General features: G+C 47.2%; 3 protein-coding genes across 4 annotated transcripts in view; 1 reads left to right on the top strand and 2 right to left on the bottom strand.

Moving 5' to 3' along the window:
- Positions 1–5,723, bottom strand: part of LOC306825914 (outer dense fiber protein 2-like) — an 8,893-nt gene extending 3,170 nt beyond the window's left edge. The window contains exons 1-14 of one of the 2 annotated variants that reach the window (XM_079346882.1): positions 5,038–5,723; positions 4,310–4,405; positions 3,877–4,019; positions 3,665–3,797; positions 3,447–3,578; positions 3,238–3,312; positions 2,933–3,004; positions 2,714–2,830; positions 2,389–2,598; positions 2,195–2,304; positions 1,889–2,024; positions 1,594–1,704; positions 1,271–1,522; positions 1,081–1,181 (exon numbers count right to left, since the gene is read on the bottom strand). In XM_079346882.1, coding sequence (XP_079203008.1) covers positions 1,081–1,181; positions 1,271–1,522; positions 1,594–1,704; positions 1,889–2,024; positions 2,195–2,304; positions 2,389–2,598; positions 2,714–2,830; positions 2,933–3,004; positions 3,238–3,312; positions 3,447–3,578; positions 3,665–3,797; positions 3,877–4,019; positions 4,310–4,405; positions 5,038–5,136 — 1,787 coding nt within the window. In that variant the 5' untranslated portion in view covers positions 5,137–5,723. Of the gene's footprint in view, positions 1–1,080; positions 1,182–1,258; positions 1,523–1,593; positions 1,705–1,888; positions 2,025–2,194; positions 2,305–2,388; positions 2,599–2,713; positions 2,831–2,932; positions 3,005–3,237; positions 3,313–3,446; positions 3,579–3,664; positions 3,798–3,876; positions 4,020–4,309; positions 4,406–5,037 lie in introns of both variants that reach the window. The other variant, XM_079346881.1, reaches the window with a different exon arrangement.
- A 34-nt stretch (positions 5,724–5,757) lies between these two features.
- Positions 5,758–7,564, top strand: LOC306825904 (uncharacterized protein). The gene is made up of 2 exons (XM_079346871.1): positions 5,758–6,610; positions 7,335–7,564. Exons 1-2 carry the CDS (start codon positions 6,148–6,150, stop codon positions 7,487–7,489), a joined length of 618 nt encoding a protein of 205 aa, XP_079202997.1. The 5' UTR covers positions 5,758–6,147; the 3' UTR covers positions 7,490–7,564.
- Positions 7,565–8,534: 970 nt separating this feature from the next.
- seta (SET nuclear proto-oncogene a) lies at positions 8,535–13,575 on the bottom strand. The gene is made up of 8 exons (XM_079358100.1): positions 13,317–13,575; positions 10,989–11,046; positions 9,889–10,031; positions 9,704–9,807; positions 9,497–9,610; positions 9,211–9,381; positions 8,928–9,056; positions 8,535–8,839 (listed from the first exon to the last, which is right to left on the bottom strand). The coding sequence occupies exons 1-8, from the start codon at positions 13,387–13,389 to the stop codon at positions 8,816–8,818; spliced, it is 816 nt and encodes a 271-aa protein (XP_079214226.1). The 5' UTR covers positions 13,390–13,575; the 3' UTR covers positions 8,535–8,815.
- Positions 13,576–15,000: the final 1,425 nt, after the last annotated feature.

Below are 15,000 nucleotides of genomic sequence, written 5' to 3'. Positions count from 1 at the left end.
AGGAGACAGAGGAGAAGAGGGAGGAGACAGAGGAGAGGAGGGAGGAGACAGAGGTAAGGAGGGAGGAGACAGAGGTAAGGAGGGAGGAGACAGAGGAAATGAGGGAGGAGACAGAGGAGAAGAGGGAGGAGACAGAGGAGAAGAGGGAGGAGACAGAGGAGAGGAGGGAGGAGACAGAGGTAAGGAGGGAGGAGACAGAGGTAAGGAGGGAGGAGACAGAGGAGAGGAGGGAGGAGACAGAGGAAAGGAGGGAGGAGACAGAGGTAAGGAGGGAGGAGACAGAGGAGAGGAGGGAGGAGACAGAGGAGAAGAGGGAGGAGACAGAGGAGAGGAGGGAGGAGACAGAGGTAAGGAGGAAGGAGACAGAGGAGAGGAGGGAGGAGACACAGGTAAGGAGGGAGGAGACAGAGGAAAGGAGGGAGGAGACAGAGGAGAGGAGGGAGGAGACAGAGGTAAGGAGGGAGGAGACACAGGTAAGGAGGGAGGAGACAGAGGTAAGGAGGGAGGAGACAGAGGTAAGGAGGAAGGAGACAGAGGTAAGGAGGGAGGAGACACAGGTAAGGAGGGAGGAGACAGAGGAGAGGAGGGAGGAGACAGAGGTAAGGAGGGAGGAGACAGAGGAGAGGAGGGAGGAGACAGAGGAGAGGAGGGAGGAGACAGAGGAGAGGAGGGAGGAGACAGAGGTAAGGAGGGAGGAGACACAGGTAAGGAGGAAGGAGACAGAGGTAAGGAGGGAGGAGACAGAGGAGAGGAGGGAGGAGACAGAGGAGAGGAGGGAGGAGACAGAGGAGAAGAGGGAGGAGACAGAGGAGAGGAGGGAGGAGACAGAGGAGAAGAGGGAGGAGACAGAGGAGAGGAGGAAGGAGACAGAGGTAAGGAGGAAGGAGACAGAGGTAAGGAGGGAGGAGACAGAGGAGAGGAGAGGAGGGAGGAGACACAGGTAAGGAGGGAGGAGACACAGGTAAGGAGGGAGGAGACAGAGGAAAGGAGGAAGGAGACAGAGGTAAGGAGGGAGGAGACACAGGTAAGGAGGGAGGAGACAGAGGAGAGGAGGGAGGAGACAGAGGAGAAGCTGTGTACCTCTCTAAGTTGAGGATCGTCTCCTTGAGGACGTTGTTCTCCTCCTGCAGGAGGACGTTCTTCTGCTGCAGCGTCTCCAGCTGAGCGCCCTGCTGCTCCACCTGAGGAGGGACAACAGCCAATGAGCTGACAGCATGAGTCTGTCTGTTAACCCTTTGTGTCCTTTCTTTCTCCTGACCTTGTGTCTGACCTCCGACAGGGCGGCGCCGTGCTCCGCGTTCCTCCTCTCGTGGGCGTTGGCGTCCTGCCGGGCGTCTCGGAGCTGCTGCTCGCTCCTCCTCAGTCTGTCGGGCAGCGTCTCCAGCTCGCGGAGTCTGACCAGCAGCTCCCTCCTCAGCTGCTCCGCCTCCCTCTCCAGGCTCTCCTTCACGTCCCGCGCCTCCTTGGAGGTCACCTCCAGCTGCAGGCGGCTCTCCTCGGCCTCCCGGCGAGCCTGCTGCACCTGCACGGAGACGCCCGGGGTCACTCAGAGCGCCTCAGCTTCCTGCTGCGCTCGTGTGGACGTGTTTTTACCTTCTTCTTGTATTTCTCCACCTGGCTCTCGTGTTTTCTGATCGCAGATTTCAGCCGGCGAGCTTCAGACTGCAGAGCGCCGATCTTCTCCTCAGACGACTCCGACTGATCCTGAAGACGGAGCAACAAACGACCTCAAATACAAAACGTGCAGGAAGAAGTAACGCAGCCGAGTCGCTCATACAGAGGCTGTTGTCATGGAGACGGGACACGACACCAGGTGGACACGGGGAACTATTCAGGTTTCAAATGTTATAATAACGACATGAAGACAGGAAGTGGTCTGCGGCGGCACCTTGAGTCTCTGGTTGTCCAGCTGAGTGGAGGCGTGTTCCGAGCCGAGACGGGTGATCTGATCCCGGAGCTCGTCCCTCTCCGTCCTGCTCCTGTCCTCCGCCGCCGTCGTCCTGGAGGTCAGCTCGGTCACCTGACTGATGTGAAGAGTCCTCGCATTTAGTGTTGACTGACGCACGCTGCGACGCATCGCCTCGTGTGAGCGCGCCTCATCACTCCACACTTACTGCTGCGATCAAACATGTGTGTGTGTGTGTGTGTGTGTGTGTGTGTGTGTGTGAGAGAGAGAGAACATCAGGACACTCACAACTTCAGAGCAGATAGCTCGTCCTCCAGCGCTGCTTTGGCGGCGGCCTCTTTGGAGTGTCGGAGACACCAGTCACTGGACGTGGACAGAGACTGGGCCAACTGGGATTCCTTAAACACAACACACACTTCATCACTTCCTGTGCCGACGCTTCACGTCTCTGCTCGGAGGACGAACCGGAGGGACCTTCAGACCTTCTCCTGCAGTTTCTCGGCGAGCTGCCTGGCCGTGTCCTCGGCTCGCTCGGCCTGCTCGGTCAGCAGAGCCAGCGCCTCCTTCTGTCCCCGCGCCTCCTTCTGTCCCCGCGCCTCCTTCTCCTCCTGCCTGCGCCGCCGCAGCGTCTGCAGCTCGTCCTGCAGAGCTCGCAGCGCCCCCTGCTGCTCCTCGTGGCTCTGCTGCAGCCTCTGCTCCACACAAAGACGTGAACACTCAGCGTGTTTTCTCTTTTTCTTACATGAGCACCAATCAGGAGGAGGAGAAGCGGCGTCTTTCCGTTTGTGTACTTCCTGTTTCACAAACCTGAATCTGAGCAGTCAGGCGGCTCTTCTCAGCGTCCGCTCTGCTCAGCTCGGACTGCAGGCGCTCACGGGTCGAGTGCAGCACGCGTGACAGCTCCTCCGTGGTCTGCACTCTGTCCTGTGACAGAGAGAGAGGAGCGAGGGTCAACACTCATCCTCATCATCATCATCATCATCATCATCATCATCATCATCACTTCAATGAATCCCACTTTAACACCTTTTCAAAGTCCAGGTGCTCGGCCAGCGTGCACGCCTCTTTCTCTTTGTTGGTGAGTTTGGATAAAAGTCGCTGCAAAGACAAAAACAGGTGAAACTCCCCTCAGCTGTTTGATGACAACGCAGAAGAAGAAGAAGAAGAAGAAGAAGAAGAAGAAGAAGAAGAAGAAGAAGAAGAAGAAGAAGAAGAAGAAGAAGAAGAAGAAGAAGAAGAAGAAGAAGAAGAAGAAGAAGAAGAAGAAGAAGAAGAAGAAGAAGAAGAAGAAGAAGAAGAAGAAGAAGAAGAAGAAGAAGAAGACGACTCACCATGTTCTCTGCTTCACTGTCGGCGAGTCTCGTCTTGATGGCGTCTTTCTGTTCCAACCAAATCAGCGATTCTCTCTGTGGACGACAGGAGTCATCGAGTTATGCAGCAGCTTTAAACCTACACGCTGGAACTTCATTTGACCTCACAGATGAGGAGACGATGACATCACGGCGTCTGAATCAACATGAACGTGTAAAGACGTGTGCACCTCGTACTCGGTCCACTCTCTGAGGAGCTCTCGCAGGCTGTGATTGGTGCTGTCGAACATGGCGATCTTCTCCAACAGCAGCTGCTGCTGCCGTCTCAGCGACGCCGCGTGCGACTTCGACAGACGTTTGTCCTGAATAACAAATGAATGAAAAGAATTTATCGTTGACTCAGATCATCATCGCCCATCCCCCCCCCCCCACAGTGATCGTCCGGTACCTTAGCCAGGCTGTCGATGGTTTCCTTCAGCGCTGCCAGCTGATTGGCTACAGCCACGCCATCGATTTCTGCCTCTACGAGCGTCCTCAGGAGCACAGCAGACTCTCTGGTTTGTTGACCCCGAACATCCGAGCTGCAAACAAGATGAAAAGACAGTGAGACAGGTATGAAGCTCAGCTGGTCATTTGTGGGAGCTGGAGAGAAGCTCTCACTTCTTTGAACGTCGGATGCTGTCTTGCTCTCGGAGCAGGTCGCTGAGATTTTTGGAAACTGCAGCCAACTCTTCTTCTTCCTCCTCCTCTGCATCACACTGATGTCTGGTTCCTCTGTCTGACTGATGCTGAACTCTGCTGATCTGAGGATGAGGAATATTGAATATTGAATATTGAGTGAGTGTTAAACTTGAGTGAAAATCAAACAGCATTGATGCTCGTTTTGATGCCACGTCAGCTTGTTCCTTCTTACCCTGACTCCTGCATGATTTATTTGTTTTTTTATTTGTACCCGTAGGTAAACTTAAAACACAGACAAAAACATAAAACACAGTGTGCGAATGCACGGCACACGGGTTAAAGTCCTGAGGTGCATAAAGTGCGCTGGTTCCAACATGTGGCATCGAAAAAGTATCACACAAGCTGAGCTCACATCTCTTCTGCAGGGGAGTCTTCCTGGAGGAATCCACGGCGTCTTGACCTTTAGCCTCCCTTCATCTCCCTTCAGCTGAGCGTCTTTAGTTCTCTGCTGCAGAAGAAAAACACAACACACATTTAAAGGGGACGTATCACACTCCTCTTTTCAAACAGCGCCCCCTGTGCTCTACATGAAACATCTGTGTTTCTGAGCTTTGGTTTAAATATAACATGAATGAAGCAGCAGAGGAGGTTTGTGACCCTGTAGAAACCAGCTCTCTCTGGACGCTCCGTTTAGGTGTGTGTGTCTTTAAATGCAACAAGCCCCGCCCCCTGAGTTTTCCCTGTATACATCAATCCTCTGTAAAGAGAATAAAAATGGCCGACCTGTGTTAAAGTTTAGCTTTAGTCTAGAGTCAGTGGGTGAGGATACCAGAGGAGGGGCTTATTTACCAGAATCCCACTGTGACATCACAAGGAGAGCACATTTAAAACAGCACATTTTTGTCTGTGTTGTCAGACTCCTGCAGACCACAAACAAACAACTGGATGATTTATTTCACACCTGTTGTGGGTCTGTTTGACTCTCAGGTTATAATAAATGTTCAGAAACACTGAAAAATATGATTTTTTAAAATCATGTCCCCTTTAATAAAACTTCTTAATAGTTTCTTGTATTTAAGGTAAACTCTTTTTTTACTCAGACAGGGGGGAATAGCATCTCCAAGTATTCCCAGTACTAACCTGAGGGGTTCTGCTGGGACTCCTCCTCATGTGAACGTGGACCGGTGTGGTCTCCGGTACGTGGACGTGGACCGGCGGCGGTGACTCCCGGCTTTTCATCCCTTCAAACCGGTCTCAGGGTCAGCTCGGACCCTAACAGGAGGATTTAACCGAGCTGGAGAACCGTGACACCAAAATAAATCTGTGGCGGAGACGAGTGTTTGGATTTTACAAACGAGTCCCCTGATTGGTTCTTTTTCAGCATCCCGTTCTTTGATTGGCTGAGGAGCGTTTTCGACAGGCGTTGCCCATGGTAACCATTGAAAGTAACGGCTGGCCTTTTAACTGTTTAATCGCCATTTAAATTATTCTTCCAAAGCAACACAGTTAGTTTTTCTATCGACAGCTATTTAAGTGTATCCTTTTTTTAACCTCACACAAAAAAGTGTTTTTTTAAAAAGTACATTTAATACCTAAAATGGCGGTAACGAGGATGTTGTGGGCTGTTCTGTTGACACTAACCCATAAATTAATTTTGCTGAATATGTAAAATTAAAACTGGACAGCGATTTAACTGATTTTATGTCGTTATTTTGTTTTTTCTTTTACGCAGTTTAGTCGGTAAATGTTCGAAAACATCCACTTCCGGTTTCTTCCCCCCATTGCATTTCCGGACATTACACAGCTGCATTCACGTGTTATCTACATAATCGGAACAATTACCTTTCTTCCTCCAGCCGAATTACGATATTAAAAATGTCGGTAACCCACTTACAAAATGAGATAGAAAGGTAAATATTACCTGGATATCACTGAAAAGCTTTCATTGATTCCTGATTTAATTATTACTCTTAGCAGGATAATGTGCTATGATATAAGGTCCTCGTTGTTATTTACAATTAATGAGTCACAGTGTAATTGGATAATTTAAAAATAAAGTAAATGTGGCTAATTATAATATTATAAATTGACAGAGTCGAGATAACAACTTCTCAGTTGTAATTTCCGAGCGTCCAATGCGAATTTGAATGCAGCGTCCGTTAGCCTGAATCATCAAGTAATGTGACATTAACCGACTAACCGGTTAACCGACTGGTTCTATGTGCCCAGATGATTGTTATTATTTGATCGATGAACATTAAGAATATAATCGATCAAGATCAAAAACAAAGTCGCGTGCTTGTTTGTAGCCTTCCACGTGCTCCGGTGATGCAGCTGCAGGATTTAATGATGGACTACATTATAATCCTGCTCCTTCTAAGTACAGCTGTTGAGGCGTGTGAGGACCGGGAGACCGGAAGCAGCAGCACCGACACCTTATTGCTGTGCAGGGCGTGCGGGCACGAGCTGGCGCGCGGAACTGACATCCGCTTCGTGCCCAGCCGTCTCGCGCTCTCTACCCAGAACCGCACGCTGGCCGGTAGTCGGAGGGTTCAGATCCAGATGTTGGAGAACCCGCACGGACTCCAGTTTGAGGTGATGACGTTCAGGAGGGCGGAGGTTACTCAGCACTGGCCCGCAGAGAAACACTTCTCCTGGTTTCCGGGCTTCTCGTGGACGGTGTCCACGTGTCCTCGCTGTCAAACTCACCTGGGTGGGTACAACACCTGACCTGCAGCACCCACGTTTCTGCCCATCAAAGTAGAAATGCTACGGAAGAGGATTAGGAACAAAGTATACATTTAGATTTTCTTTATTCGTCGTCTCAACCTGAATGTTGAAGGTTCGATCCCCAGCTCCTGCAGCAACAACCAAAGTGTCCTTGGGCAAGGCACTTAACCCCGAGTTGCTCCCGCTGCTTCGTCGGCGCCGTGTTAATATTCAGGGACATAACAAAGCAGCTTCTACCATCATTGTGTGAATGTGTCACGTGACCTGTGAGCTCAAAGGTCATCAGAAGACCAGACAAAGTTCATCGAGCGCCCTCAAAGTTTGATCTGATCTTCACTGAAGTCCCACAGATAGAAAGCTTCTGGTTTTGTGTGCATGAGTTAGATTTCTTTTTTTCTCTCGGTAAAACTTCATTCTCAAAAGTGCATCACGAAAGAAAGAAACGTCATTTAAAAAAATAAAAAGTGTCTTATAAAAAGTTCTTCCATCACCACAGGAGACGATTAGAGACAAACAGGAAGTTTATTTTCCCCCTAAAAGATAAAGTGAAATGTACTCGTTCTTCTCAAAGTTGTGCTGAAAGTTTACTGGAGTTATTCTGTATATAGGTTGGTGTTATCACTCGATCACTCTGGTCACTTCCTGTTTGTTTGCTCTTCATCTTGAGTACTCATTTTGTTTCCTGTTGATCCGTGATGTTTCTCCAGGTTGGGGTTTCCAGCCGAGCAGCTGGCCGGACACGATCACAGCGGCTGAGTTTGAGTCGTCGGCTCAAACCTTCCTCGCCTTGATCGCTCGTCGTCTGCTGAGTGAGGACTTTGCTTCCAGTCTGCTCATGACTCCAAAATCCTTCATTAGCTGACGGACCGTTTGGACCATGATCCTTTGCTGCTACCTTTGGGTTTTTTTTGGAATAAATTTCTATCCACCCACCGAACTCGTGAAAACAGATTATTGTATCAAAGTTACCAGCTCACATTTAAAACGCGTCTGTCGTCCTTCAGCAGAGAAGTCATCTTTGATTCGCCGCCAGCTCAAACACTGTTTCCTGGTTTTCTGGCGGGGCCTCTTATACCCGCTTTGATGTTAGTCCGCCTCGTCTTTTAGGGGGCGGAGTTTACAGGAGCAGAGCTGCTGCTGATGTCAGGACACGACTCCTTCACGCCATCAGAACGGAGCACGTCAAGGAACGCTGGCGAGGAGCTCCGGAGAGCTTCTGCGGAAATGACAGAAGACGCTGGAGACGAGATGATACGACGCGGGGTTGTTTAGAACCGTCGAAAGGGACTTTTATTCTGAAAATACACAGGTCATTTTAACATTTCCGTGTGTGACTTCCTGTCCTGCTTTGTTGGACTTCCTGTTTCTCTGCTGCAGAGGAGTCCAGACTGACGGAGCGCGGCGGCCGTAACGGATCATCGTTTTTTTTTTCTTCTAACCATGAAGTGTTGAGGGGCCAAAATGGACACGCTTGGAGTTTGTTTGTTTTTTTCCATTTTGTTCTTTATTAAAAATGTCATTTCAAATCTCATGGATATCTGTAAAACAATACAATGAAAAAAAAAAAAAAAAAGTCCCATAGAAATGGTGTCAAAATAACCACTCTCCCCGATAACCAACAGACTCCTGCCCCTCCCCCGAGCTGACCCCTCCCCCCTCCCCCGAAACATTACAAGTCAAAAGGAATGAGCTGGTACTCGTTAACCACATGGGGGGAAAATAACAGGCTTCTTTTTTAAGGGATCAACACCCCAACTGAAAGAAAACAAAATGAAAGTGGTGGAAAACAAAAGTATGGAGGTAAACTAGCGCTGGGTCACTACACCATGGCTTCAGTTTCATTTACCACACGACCTTTAACTGTGTCAACGTCTTCAGATTCTACTCAGGATGCCGTGCTCAATCTATTTTTATACTTTTTTTTATTTTTATTATTGTTGTTTTTGAGATGACTCAGGAGGATGGTACTCACAATTCAGGGCAAAGTGCCATCAGCCTAAGATGAGTCAAAGGAGAACGTAACATGGCACCAACAGGTGAGGAGGCCTCAGAATGGAAAATGAAGCTCACAGATTTAAAAAAGAAAAACAAAAGAAAAGAAAAGAACAAATTAAAACCTTTGCTCCCGAACGTGAGTGGAAAAACCAAACAGGAAATAGAAGGTTGAGGGTGTGGGGTCGATGATTCATTAGTCGTCTTCTCCTTCGTCGTCCTGAATAAAAACACAGCGAGCGGTCAGTGACGGCGTCAACATCAAAAAACGCTCCGACACAACAACGCAGAACCTAAAAGACATTTACCTCGCCATCTTCTCCCTCCTCGTCGTCTTCCTCTCCGTCTTCATCGCCCTCCTCGTCGATGTCCTCCAGACCCTCCTCGTCCTCTTCGTCGTCCTCGCCTTCGCCCTCTTCGTCGTCCATGTCGGGAACCTTTAGTGAGAAGAATTGAGGTTGATCATTGATCATTGTTCATCAATCATTCAAATCCTGAATTTCCCTCGGGATCAATAAAGTATCTATCTATCTAACAAAGCGGACAGATGTGACCTCTGAATCAGGTCTCAGTCTGAGCTGTCAGACCTACCAGGTAGTACTGCAGGGGGTTTGGCCAGATGTCGTCCTTGATGACCTCCCCGAGCTCATCGGCGCCGGCGTCGGCGTGATCGGTGAACCAAGTGAAGAAGCTCTCGGGCTCTTCGTGTTGCCTCTTTCTTCCTGCTTTGTTCTGTGTCTGGCTGGAGCGCTTGGTCAGGTCCTTAAAAAAACAAAAACAACAACACGGGAGGAAAGATCAGACGACGTGTCGACACGCAGGTTTCATATTCTGACCACGTAGAAAGACGCACACACACACACACACACACACACACCTTTCCTGATTTCCATTTGATTTCCGTCGACTTTGAAGATGGGTCTCCGCTCTCGTTCAAATGGAACTCTTTGGAAAGCACTTTGTTTTCGAAGTATGGATTTTCATCAAAATACTGAAAAGACAAAAAAAAAAAAAAACAGGATGAGAAAACGAGAAACTGTCCAGCTGTGTTTTTCTGTTTTTTGTAAAACATCACGATACTTACAAAATCTATTCTGTAGCCCGACTTGATGTCTTCAAACTCTGTCACCTCCACTCGGCTCAGGTAGTGAAGCGCTTCTTCATCTTCCTCTCCCAGTAGAGCAGATACTGCAGATCAAACACACACACACGTGATCATGCTGAGCCGGCACACACACACTTCAGGGATGATGATGATGATTTTCTTACCCTGTGGATGGTTGACAAACGTGGTGACCCAGAAGTTGGGGATTTTGGCGATCAGTTCTGACCTCTTCTGAAAGAACGGCTGACGGAGTTTGTTGTATTTCTGTTCTACTTTGAGGATCTCCTCGCTGGCCTGCTCGTTCAACCTACCAAGGAAAAAAAACATTTAAACAAAGTCTCTGAAGCGAGCGACATCAATCCATCGTAGGATCATTTGCAGAGGTTTGTCGTTCGTTAAAATAAAAACAAAACATTTGAGGATTATTTGGACGATCTGCAACGACCCACGAGAGCGAGCGGACCGCGAAGCGTCACCAACCGGATGTTGCATACTTAAAAAGAGTCTAAACATCTTTCCCCCGTACTGATTCTTTTAAATACAGCAGAACATCCAGCTGACGTCGTCCTCCACCGTTTGTGTGAGATCAAAACGCAGCTGGCTGAGTCGTCTCGTTCTGCGTCCTCATGTCTCGTTCTGCGTCCTCATGTCTCGCATGTTTTCAAAATCGTCCCGTAAGCCTGTCAGTTTCTCCGTGGGGGGGGGAGTTCACGAGTTGTTCGAGTTAACACATTCCATCAGTCTGTCTGAAGCAGTTCACCGTTTGATCCAGCAGAGGGCGCTCTCTGCACAACTTGACCTCCATAAATGAAGATGGTGATGTTGTGGCCAAAGCACATGGACGTGATTCAGGAGGTGCAATCTGACACGAGGGAGACTCGTTTCTCTAAAGAGCCCTCTGATTGGTCGAGACACACGGGGTCGCAACAATCCTGCAACTCTCTCCGAGCTGGCTCGCAAACAATTGTGACCCAGGAACGCCTGGTGCTCTCTGAGCGGGTGTTCATGCTGCATCTTATATAGAAACAGAACCGAGCTCGACCCGGATCGAGTTGACGGACTGATGAAGAAACACGTCGGTCCTTTCAGATCGTCAACGGGTCGCTTGTTTAAGGCTCATGAACGCTACGCTTATGGTTCCTGAATGTGTTCTAACTCGTTGCCATAGCAACTGGGTGGGGGTGCCATTCTATTAGCACGCACGGGGACGTCCAGCAGGAACATCTCAGCGGCTAGAGGAAAAAAAAGGTGATCATTTATTTACCTGTCAATTTCGTTTTGAACTTCGTCGATGTGTTCAATCGCTTCTTGCTGCTCTTTCTCTGAAAAAGAAAAAAACAAAAATCAGAGTTTTAATAAAGAAAACGTCAAACACAAGTGAATCACATCAACAGTACTCTGGACGCCACCGCTGCACGCCGCCTCTACCGTCTTCTGCAATGGATGAAGCTGTTTCTAAAACTTTTCATGCCGTCAGTCAGAAGAATTAAGATGATTGTATTCTTATTAAACACGTGGTCATAAAAGCGTCTAAATATCCAAGACTTCAAAAACCTTCGGGGCCCGATCACACGAGACGCGTCACCCTCCTGCTCCTCTGGTACGGCGTGCACGCCGAGCGCTCATCTCGGCCACAAAGTTAGAAAATGCTTCGTCTATCAGCTGAAGACAGAGTTACAGCGTTCGTCCATTCAGACCCCCGTCTCAGAGCAAAGCAACACGCAGTCCATCTCCACGTCCACAGCTGTCCCCCCTCCCCCATTAGCCTCTAGGGGGCGGGTCTCTCCAAGTCTGTACCGAGTTCCAGAAACTAATTTTAATAAAAACGTGCTTTCATCAAAGGACGACTGAACAAATTAAAAGCAGCATTATGAAGGCGTCTTCTCAGCCGCCGTGTCAAACAGTAGAGACGTGCTGACCGGCTGCTTTGTAACTGAAAGTCACCGAACAAGCAGCCGAAGAGACGTTCATACCTGAGCAGCTTTCTGCTGCTGGAGCTTATTAGAAACATGCAGAGGCTTTTTAGCTCGGGTACAATCACTTCTATCTGAAGCAGTTCCACTGCCCGCTTCCATCGCTGCAACACCTGTTCACCTGATAACTGCTCTCATAACTGGCAAACCCAGGGGCGTCCAAAACGGCCTTCAAAGCCCCGCCCACCTTCTCTGGTCCAATCAGATCCAGAGCATTCAGGAGCAGAATCTAAAGTTAGAAGGAGGACATACTGGCTGCTGCATTGTTGTCAGAGAAGCTTCAACACAGCAGGTTTCCTTCATGATCACACAGGAAGAGAGCAGCTCTCTGATTGGTCCTTCAACTACTCAAAAGATGTTTTGGGTTTTTTAGCACGTGTTTAATGTATTTAATGTACGTATTTTTCAGGTAAACATTGTTTACATGAAATAGGATTCTGTGTTCATCATTTCGTGTGAAAGGAAACTGCAAGACTTTTCCCGGGAAACGTAAAACAAGCGGCCAATAGCTGCAGCTCTCGCGGCTCAGGCCGTTTCCTGCCGGTTGTTACCGACAGGCCGCGTGGTTTAAATGTGGGACATCAGACTGAACACACGCAGACCCGTTACACACCTGCACCGTTAACCCCACGCGTGACTAAATCCTCCAGCTGCTCATCTAACAGAGCTCTGTGTCTGCACCGACATGATGCATTCACTGCATTTTAAACTACAACACGTCGTCAGCCAGCGTTAGGTAACACTACAACAACAACAGTAGCGAGCTAACCGCTAATGCTAGCCGAATTTTTTAAAAAAAGACTACTTTATTAATATTATATTCCCACACAGTAACTTCTCTTTGAGCATAGAGTGGATTATTGGATGTGAACAGACGGAACAATGCTGCCTCCAGTGTTGCACACGACCTCTCACTTTAAAAGTCAACGACATCAACTGACCACGCTGAAGATGCTAACTCGGCTAGCTAACATGGCCTCAGCGCCGGTGTTACGACGAATATCGCCACCGTGCCTTTACGTCTCTCGATGCGTGCTTACTATTAAATATTTATCAAAATGTTTTTATTAGAAAGTATCTAAACACGCTCTCCGTTTTCTTACAATGTAAAATCATTTTATAAGGTGATTTATCGCTGGAGTTATTATTTAATAGGAGAATTGTGATTATTATCCATGGAGAAATACTTCCCCTGAAATCATAAATAAAACGCAACCAAAACTTGCCCCACACTTTCCATAAACATAAGGTAAACTGTGGATGAATATTAAGTTATTGTGTTATACTAGGATTATTTAATAGAGAAACAACAGATGGCCTCTGCTGTCGTTTCGCGCTACGATGGCGTTTTTTTTGGAAAGGTAGCCGATCTCGACGCTACACCGGTCTGTGCTGAACAACAGCGGGCATGCTAACAAATGCGTTAGCCTTCGAGCTAGCTGCTGTTTTAGAAATGTATGAACCGTTATAGTTGACCACAAAGAAGGTAGAGACGCTTTTAACAAAATCAAAGCAATACGTGAAATAAAATATAACAATATTACACACAGTGGCGATGCAAATGATGTTAGAGAAGAGAGTGAAAATGGCGGTGAACAGGAGGCCGCCATTCCCCTTACCGGAGGTTTCGTCCGCTCCGTCATGGTTCGAGTTCAGCTCCTTTTTACTCACTTTTGCCGCCGAGGCCGACATGTTTTCACGAGCTGGGGTAACTTACAGACGTCTGAGAAAATAGCTGGTAGCTTTGAATCCGGTTTCTCCCGTAGCAGGAGAGCGTTAATTCGGCGTAAAGTTCAGCGTGCAGAAGCCAACAACGTGCTGCTGCTGTCCACACAATGTAGCTGCGCGAGGGAGGGAGTCACGCGCGGCAAGGAGTGATGCGTTCACTCGGAACGATTCGGAACGACTCGGCTCCGAGATCCGGATCCCTTAAAGTTACGAGAAGGGCCGAATCCCGCCCGAGAGCGAATGTAATTTTCCTCTTCAGTAAAACAATTTCAAGGCACAACACAATCGTTTCTATAACATCCTATATTTAATTATTAATTTAATATATTTAATTTTAAATACAATCCAGAAAACAATGTTGTTCTTACACAATTTCACCCAATTCACCAAAAACAAGATTTTTCTCATATTATCTTACTTTATATAAGTATATATAAAGTCTGTAGTTCATTCCTTGGACTATGTGTGTATTCATGAGCTTTAAAAACAACACTGGGGTTAAATACACATTTTGTTGCATTTGTTCAAAGATAATTAAGATTCAGAAACATTTGAGCAAAAATGAACACGTTATACTTGAATTTATGAAGTTTTATTCCCCCTCGTCCGGTCTGTTTATACTCTGCTGGATGGGACACTTTGGGGGCAAATTTAGGATTATACCCACTTCTTAAGGCACCACGACTGGTGACAGTATTTTCTTTTATATTGCGTGCAATATAATCAATATATTTATATATTAATTTTAGTTAAATAAAAGTTTAACCGTTTTATTCCAGACATACAGGAGCGTGTGTTTTTTTATACAGCTTTGTAAATTAATACATTAAGTAATATAGTTGCACAAACTTTACCTCATCCATATTTTTTAGATTTTGAGTGTTTATTTATTCTTACATTATTTTATTTGCTCTGATAACTTGCTGCTGTAACACAACATGTTTCCAGTTTGGGAGTAATAAAGGCCATCTGTCTGAAACAGAACCACATGGTTCAGAAGTGTTACTAAATGAAGAGCAGAAAGAGTCGGTTCTTCCTCCATGAACTGAGTCAAATGAGAAAACTCACCGGAGATGAACGAACTTCCCATCCCTCACAGCAAGCGCTGCTCACGCGCTTCTTTCATTACGAACGCGCCTCACAGAGCGCGCGGGGGAGAACAGGCCGGCGCGCGAGCTCCGCTTCTCAAAATAGGTCTCACAACGCGGCTTTAATTTGATGATTTTAATCCGTATTTTCACCTAAAACGGCATCCAATAAAATCAAACCTGGAGGTAGCAGCTGATGTATCATGAGACGTTGTTTACAAATAAATAAAAGCATAAAATACGTTTTTAAAGCGTTTTCAGCCGGACCGACTCGCACCTGCGCACTTGAGAGAGATGATGAATGTCAGTTAGGAGCTAATTAGCTAATTAGCCTTTCACTTACAGTTTGTTATGACCCAGATTATTGTTGGTTTTAGACACAAAAAGCCCTAATAAAGAGGACATTTCAGTGTGGATTAAAACTAGTAATCTGCCTTTAAACACAGCTGTGTCCACATTATAGCTGTTTATTTTCTTATTTAGTAAG

Source organism: Symphodus melops, assembly GCF_947650265.1.
Source record: "Symphodus melops genome assembly, chromosome: 1".
Taxonomy (NCBI): Eukaryota; Metazoa; Chordata; class Actinopteri; order Labriformes; family Labridae; genus Symphodus; species Symphodus melops.
Note: the sequence above shows the minus strand (reverse complement) of the source record. Positions and strands in the feature narration are given on the sequence as shown.

What these genes read in the sequence shown, in the direction of transcription:
- LOC306825904 (XM_079346871.1), top strand. Translation starts at nt 6,148, where the DNA reads ATGAACATTAAGAATATAATCGATCAAGATCAAAAACAAAGTCGCGTG. An exon ending in TCGCTGTCAAACTCACCTGG is followed by an intron (nt 6,611 to 7,334) that starts GTGGGTACAACA and finishes ATGTTTCTCCAG; the next exon opens with GTTGGGGTTTCCAGCCGAGC.
- seta (XM_079358100.1), bottom strand. Translation starts at nt 13,389, where the DNA reads ATGTCGGCCTCGGCGGCAAAAGTGAGTAAAAAGGAGCTGAACTCGAAC. An exon ending in TCAAATGGAAATCAGGAAAG is followed by an intron (nt 9,382 to 9,496) that starts GTGTGTGTGTGT and finishes TGTTTTTTTAAG; the next exon opens with GACCTGACCAAGCGCTCCAG. An exon ending in ACCCCCTGCAGTACTACCTG is followed by an intron (nt 9,057 to 9,210) that starts GTAGGTCTGACA and finishes TTCTCACTAAAG; the next exon opens with GTTCCCGACATGGACGACGA.